This window comes from Sinocyclocheilus anshuiensis, unplaced genomic scaffold (assembly GCF_001515605.1).
Source record: "Sinocyclocheilus anshuiensis isolate Anshui unplaced genomic scaffold, SAMN03320099.WGS_v1.1 scaffold1830, whole genome shotgun sequence".
Classification (NCBI taxonomy): Eukaryota; Metazoa; Chordata; class Actinopteri; order Cypriniformes; family Cyprinidae; genus Sinocyclocheilus; species Sinocyclocheilus anshuiensis.
This window is the reverse complement of record NW_015546014.1, coordinates 319122-326474: the sequence shown is the minus strand read 5'-3', so window position 1 is coordinate 326474 and position 7353 is coordinate 319122. Positions and strand designations below refer to the sequence as shown.

The following is a 7353-nucleotide window of genomic DNA, read 5'->3' as shown; positions in this document are numbered from 1 at the left end:
CTCTCTCTCTCTCTCTCTCTCTCTCTCTCTCTCTCTTGCTCTTCCTCTCTGCCTTCTGCTTTCTCTGGTAAGAGTGAGTCATACAGTTGTGCAGTGCATATATGCATAGTACATTCGTTCATGTTTTCATCTTCAAATTATAAAGCAGGATTAGCATGTATTCTTCACAGAGAAGGCTTGATGAAAAATTAAATACTGTATATATACAGTATATCGTGCACACATGCAGTCAGAGATGGGTAGATTCTCTCTTGATACTTTTCTTGCATAGCTGTGTACAGATGGTGTAAAAAAGGAGCATGGTACTGGCATGTTTTTTTTGGACATGCACCATGATAATAGCATGCTTTTATGTGCATTTATTATGGTAATATCATAGTTAAACATCAGCAATGTTAGAAGTATATTTACCTTGGAGTATTGCATGCAAGTACTATTGTCCAAAAATATGCTAGCAAAAGGATATTGTACTTTTCCATGCTTTTGTGTAATATAACATTACCATGGTCAAAACTTGGTCGTACTTAACTAAATTTGTCACATGATCCTTGACCTTTTGATCTTAAGAGCAACCATACAGTACAAAAGCAACCATGCAGTCACATAATTTATATACTCGTGTTTATTTAATAGTTTTGATGACTTGTTTACATTGTTCCAAAATGTGAACAATAGTAATAAAGGATGAGTTGGCGTGTGCAAACTTGAGTTTGTATTAAAATACCTTGATATTATCCTCTGATACAATACTGTGCATTAGTTTTGCTAAGGGCTGAACAATTAAAGGAGACATATTATGCCCATTTTTACAATATGTAATATAAGTCTCTGGTGTCCCCAGAATGTGTCTGTTAAGTTTCAGCTCAAAATACTCCACAGATCATTTATTATAACATTTTGAAAATGCCTATTTTGAGTGGAAGCAGAAACAAGCTGTTTTTCGGGCCACCAGGGACGTGATTATAGCACTTAAAACCTGGAAAAGTCAGATTTTCATGATATGTCACCTTTAAGTAAATAGGGCTTAGTGCAATAGGCCGATATCTTATTGTATAGGTTGTGATTTTATTAAATTTATTTAATTTTATTTAATTCGATAGCATGTTTCAGAGCAACACTGTGTTCATTTACACGTGAGCAGCCAAAGTAAAAACTTGATGGTTTAATGTTTGAAAATGATCAAGTCAGACATAAATATTAGTAATTTTTTACAGTTGTACTGTAAAATAAAATTATATATTTTTTCTTAAATACTTATTTTTAATTTTTACAGTTAAACAATATAATGGTAATATGTTTACATTTAATCAATATTATTATTATTATCCTCTAGTCATATTGATATGTTATCACGTTTTGGTCATATTGGGCTGCCCTAAAAACAAGCACAGCAAACCTGAAGCTTATTATTTTCCTTTTACACTTGAAATCATAATTGCAATTTTTGTGAGAAAATTTGCAATTGTATTTTCCCCCAAATCGTGCAGCCCTAGTTTTGCTCTCTATATGTTGCATTTCGATTCTCATGTATTTTCTGACCTGCAAACGTAAATATCAAAGTGCTCTTCAGAGTAGAGTTTCCCATCAGCTGCACCTGTGCATGAAAACGAATGCATGTCTGACAGGTTACAGTAATTAACCTTTAATGACTTTAATAACCAAATGAGCTGCTCGTCTGGCCACTGGAACTGGATTGACTGCAGGTCTCTAAAGTCAACTGTTGCGTTAGAATGAATCATGATTGATTGGTTTCACTCTAAAGCCCTTTAATGTCAACCCTAACAACTGGCTTAAACCATGACTATTTTCATAATCTTGCACAGCCTCTCGTACCTTATTTGCTATTGGCGAATTTCGACACGAGTCTGTCTGGAATGATAATTTAGGGGATTCACACCTGCAGGTGAATGAGGTTCTCACTTTCAAAACGTTGTAGCGTATGTTCCTGAATTGTGGAATCAGATCCCCAGTTGTTCAGATCCTCGTGATTCCCATCCTGCGTGGTGATCTGTGCAGTGTTTACTGACTACTGTTTATGTAGGGTTGATGTAGGCATCTGCTGGGACGCTTTTTTGGGTGGTGCTGCATCTTTGTCAGACCACAAATATTTCAATGCTGCTTATTCCAGCTTTGGTCACCGCCCTCCAAACACACACTGTTTTACAGTCGAACAGAACGAAGAGCGTTTTATCCAGCATGTGGGATGGAGCCGGGAATTCCAGCAGAATATTTTCATCAGATGACCTTTTCCTCCAGATGAGGGCTGTTCTCTGTGCATTTATTCAAGGAACAAAGGCTTGTTTGAGGACTCAGTTGCTACTATTAACAGAGTTTAAATGTCCTTTCTTTGTGAGAGCTCTGTTAAAATGAGTTTTCCTTGTTCAGATGAGATCCAGTCTTTTGAAATGGTGATTGTCCTTTATACTAAACGTATAATATTCTGTCTCGTGTCTGTTGAGTTTTGCAAACAGCCCTAAATGAAAATAGTTGATGATTATTCAAGTTGCTGTTTTTAAAGTTTTTTTTTCCCCCCTCTCACCAACAGAAAAGTACCAAAAAATAAACCACCTTTTTTACTCTGTTAATGACCGAATTGTGTCTGTTATGACAATGACTTTTTTTAAACTGGTGATACCATATTTTAAAATTTATTTGTATCTTTATTTGACCCTCTAACACTCTCTATTCTAATTCTATTCTTAAAAAAACTAAAAAAAACATCTTGCCCCTTTTAGACTTGCACTCTATCAGGTCAGATTAAACCACAAAAAAACAATTATATATATATTCAAGAATCAGCTAAAAACACATCTCTTCCATCTTTATTTGACGCTCTAACTCTAGCACTCTCTATTCTAATTCTATTCTTTAAAAAAAAAACTCTTGCCCCTTTTAGACTTGCACTCTATTCATTTACTAACTGCTTTCTTTAAAAGAGCTAGCTTCTCTAATCGTTTTGTATTCTATCTGTTTGTTTTCTTTTTATTTAGGGTATTATACAATTAACAAAAGCAAAAAAGCCTCTAAAACTAGCTTGCTCTATTCTTTTTCTATTCTATATGTTTTCTTTTTTATTTATTATATAATAAAAAAAAACCCTTGCCAAATGACTAAATGTAACTTGTACAATAGCAATAGCATGATTTTGGGTGTGGCATCATGTCAATACCATGTTCTAAAATCTATCATTACAATTACATATTTTAAATTGCACCATGTCAGTACCATATTTTTTGAGTTGTACTATGGCAATACCATGTTTTTGGATGTGATTCGATGGTGATACCATGTTTTTGGATGTGATTCGATGGCGATACCATGTTTTTGGATGTGATTCCATGGTGTACTTGCACTATGGTAATACCATGTTTTTAAACTCGTAGAATATCAATACTATATTTTTTGGTGGTACTATATTTTTTTTCATGGTACCATGGCAATACGGTGTTCTTGACATCTATCATGACAATGAATGAATGAATAAATAAATAAATAAAGTTGCATCATTATAATACCATGTTTTTTTGGATCTGGTACCATGGTAATACCATGTTCTTGATGGCTATGGCAATGGCAATGCATATTGTTGTTTTTATTTTACATTTTTTACTTGCACCATGGTAATACCATGTTTTTTATTTATTTTTGATCTGGTACCGTACCATGTTCTTGACATCTATCATGACATTGCAATGGATTTTTTACTTGCACCATGGTAATACCATATTGTGAATGTTTTTTTTTTCACTTACAGTATGGCAATACCATATCATGGCAATGGCATGGTTTTTGTACATGCACTATGGTCATACTATGTTTTTTGGATACGTTACCATGGTAATAGCATGTTTTTGGCATTGCCTGCTGTAAAGTTCATACTCCCCAGGGCAGTGTTGCCTTTGTATTCGAGTTATCAGTCTAAGCTTCTTTCTATTGTCATTATTTCGTATCTCACTTTGAACATTTTTCCCAGAGTTCTCGGGTGTGGTACCGTTTGGTTCCCCGATGTAATATTTCAGATCCGATGGTTTCATTACCTGATTCTGCCTCTTTTATTATACAGCACAATGAAAACCCTGCTTCTATTTCCATCAGACTCACACAATTAGCGGTCGATTAGTGTTTCACTCTTATCAATGAGCTGTGAGATTTCCGTCATGGGCGTGCTGAGGAATGTAGGTCGCCGGGTTTAGAAAAGCTGTCAGTTTTTAAGGCGTGGGACATAAACATCTGAGAATGTGAATGATATCACCTGACCGGTCCTGTTGTGCTGTTAGCCGGTGTTTAGTCAGCTGAGAACACGTGCCAGTGGCAGTATTGTCTGAGTCTGAAGGTCCTACTGATAGTTCGTGCAGCTCTTCTTGTTTTGAGTGTGCAGCTCAGAGCCCTGTAATTACTTTTTCCACAAGTCATTTTCCTGTGAGTCTTTGAAAAGAAAGGAATAGTTTCTTTACATGGTATTTTCCATGATAGAATGCTAGGCCAGCTCACAACAGATGCACAGTGAATCTCAGTAGATACGTCCAGGTCAACATTCATCACAAAATCAAAACACACATGATAAAAAGGAATTCGGTTTTAAACATTAAAGACTCTTTGCACCGTTTTCAGGGCTATTAAGCAAATTTCAACCAATTTTAAGTTAATTAGTAAATAGAAATTTTAATTTATCTTTAAAAAATCTACTTGCATATAATACCTTCATAAATATAATATGTAATATTAATTCATAAAAAGAATGCTGAAAAATTTATCACAGTTTCCACAAAAATTATAAGCATCACAACTATTTTCATAATAATCAAAAATGGTTCTTAAGCAGAAAATCAACATATCAGAATGATTTCTGAAGGATCATGTGATAATTTTTTGTGGAAACAGCAATACTTTTTTTCAGGATTATTTGATGAATTAAAAGTTCAAAAGAGAAGCATTTTTAAATGATTTCTGAAGGATCATGTGATAATTTTTTGTGGAAACAGCAATACTTTTTTTCAGGATTATTTGATGAATTAAAAGTTCAAAAGAGCAGCATTTTTATTTATTTATTTATTTTTATTTCAAATAAATACTGTTCTTTTGAACTTACTATTCATCAAAGAATCCAGCAAAAAATAAATAAATAAATGAAAAACCCCAGACCATTTTCTAGATTGATAATAATGAAATAAATTACACTTTACAATACATTCAAATTGAGAACAGTTATTGTTTTCAATTTATTTTAAATTGAGACTTAAACAAAAAAAAAAACTTTAACAAATCTTACTGACCACAACATTTAAATGTAAGTTCACTACCATGATGCACAAATTATTGTTTCCCCTCTTTCACATACAGTCTTTTTTGTAAATGTAAACATTTGTCAGTTTAAGGAGTGTCAACAGAACCTGTAGTTAAAATGACGGCCATCTTAAGAAGTTTTACATTTTAATTTTTGATTAATTTTTGTTTTTACATGGATGCTGTGACTTATGAGTCAGACTGAATTCACTGGTTCTTAAAAGTCTCGTTCACTTCCCTTTGAGAATTCATTAGTGTGATGTTCATCATCATTTACAGCACGCCATTGATGTCTCTTCACCTGCCACAATATTTGCGTTTTGAACATAAATGCTAACATGTTTAACTTGTTTCCTAAAACACACAAAGACACGGCTGTGTAAACACGTGAAACCCTTACCGAAATTTTACATGTGGGAAAGCTGGCACATTCATAGCGCTTAACGTTTTCTATAACATTATACTCAGTTGAGCTGTTAACTGAAGCTCTGTGTGTTGCTGTGCAGGGTTTGTCTGGAAAGACGGAGGAGGTGAGCAGCACACGGCCAGAGACGCCAAGCACACTGACGGAGGTGGACAGGGAGGTCAGTCTGGACACGTATCAGATCACGCTGGAGGAGGTGCTCACCTGGCTGCTGTCGGCCGAAGACACGCTGCACATGCAGGACGACGTGTCCGACGACGTGGAGGAGGTCAAAGACCAGTTCCACACACATGAGGTATATGTGACACACAATAACACTTCATAAACGTTGTTAGCATTTAGAATGCTAAAAAACCATCATCTCTTTTTTCATTGAATTACTCAGGGAGATATAACATAACAATATAACATTACTGTGATTAAAATAAACAAAAAAAGTAGATGGGTAACGATGAATAACAAACTTTGATGTTGGCTTGACAAAGCTTTGTTTGAAAGTTTGAAATAACTTTGAAACGCTTGAAGTTGGAAGATTTTACTCAATTCTCAAGTCAGTGAAATGTTATTATTATTTTCTACCACATTGCTAAAATGTTTAAATAAGTTACGAACATGATTTAACATGCTGTTAACATGTTAGCACATTGCTAGAATGATTTAGAATGTTGTTAACATGTTTTAGCATGTTGCTAGCAATATTTAGCACATTGCTAGCATGATTTAACATGTTAGATTTAGAATGTTGCTAACATGTTGTTTTATCATGTTTAGGCCTGTCACGATAACAACTTTTTGTTGTGCGATATATTGCCCCAGAAATAATTGCAATAAGCGATATTATTGTCATTTTAAAGACCATTTTATGACACTGAATATATAATCATAATGTAACAGGCTAATGCAAGAAGGCCTACACACTTCCAAATGAAAACAAACTTTTAATTTTTAAGAATATTTAGATAACGGAAATTAAGTATCAAAATATTAGATAGGCCTACCTTAAAAAACTTGAATAAATAGTAAATAAACATTTTCTAACAAAAAGTGCAAAGTAAAAAGTAGAGCCCGACCGATATATCGTTTTGCCGATATTATCGGCTGATATGAGCCTTTCGCCGATATATCGGTATCGGCGAATATGTCGCCGATATGACATTTTTTTTACAGAACATATAACGCAGATAAAATGCTTGGAATGGCGTAATTACTTAGTTTGTCCAGCAGAGCGCGCTCCATGTTTTGCTACTTTTGACCTGGATGAAAAGCTTTAAAGCTTAAGTCTATGGAAAAACCATTATATGTCTAGAGGCCCGCTTTCGAATGAGACCACCCCCGCGTCGATAGCCCCCGGGGTCGGGAGTTAAGGGTGGTTAAATTCGCCGACCGATGAAGCGATCCTGGGGGGCTACTGACGCGCGGAGGGTGGCGTTCGAGAGGGCTCCTCGAGCCGAAGGGATCCCCCGAATTTGGTGGAGATCCACTGGTGCGTTCGCGAGATAGTGACACCAGCCAACACTTTCACTTCAGTAAGGAGGTCTCTTGTTCAGGTGCAGCAGCATTCAAGCATTGTCTTATTCGATCGTAAGTGCCCTGCGAAGTGGACTTCACATGAAATTCCGCCATGATTCCAGTTCCAAGGGAACGTA

General features: G+C 35.3%; 1 protein-coding gene across 1 annotated transcript in view; it reads left to right on the top strand.

Moving 5' to 3' along the window:
* The window catches only part of LOC107698511 (utrophin), a 275871-nt gene that overhangs the window by 44496 nt on the left and 224022 nt on the right, over window positions 1–7353 (top strand). The window contains exon 10 of the mRNA XM_016499536.1: window positions 5790–6002. Coding sequence (XP_016355022.1) covers window positions 5790–6002 — 213 coding nt within the window. The remainder of the gene's footprint in view (window positions 1–5789; window positions 6003–7353) is intronic.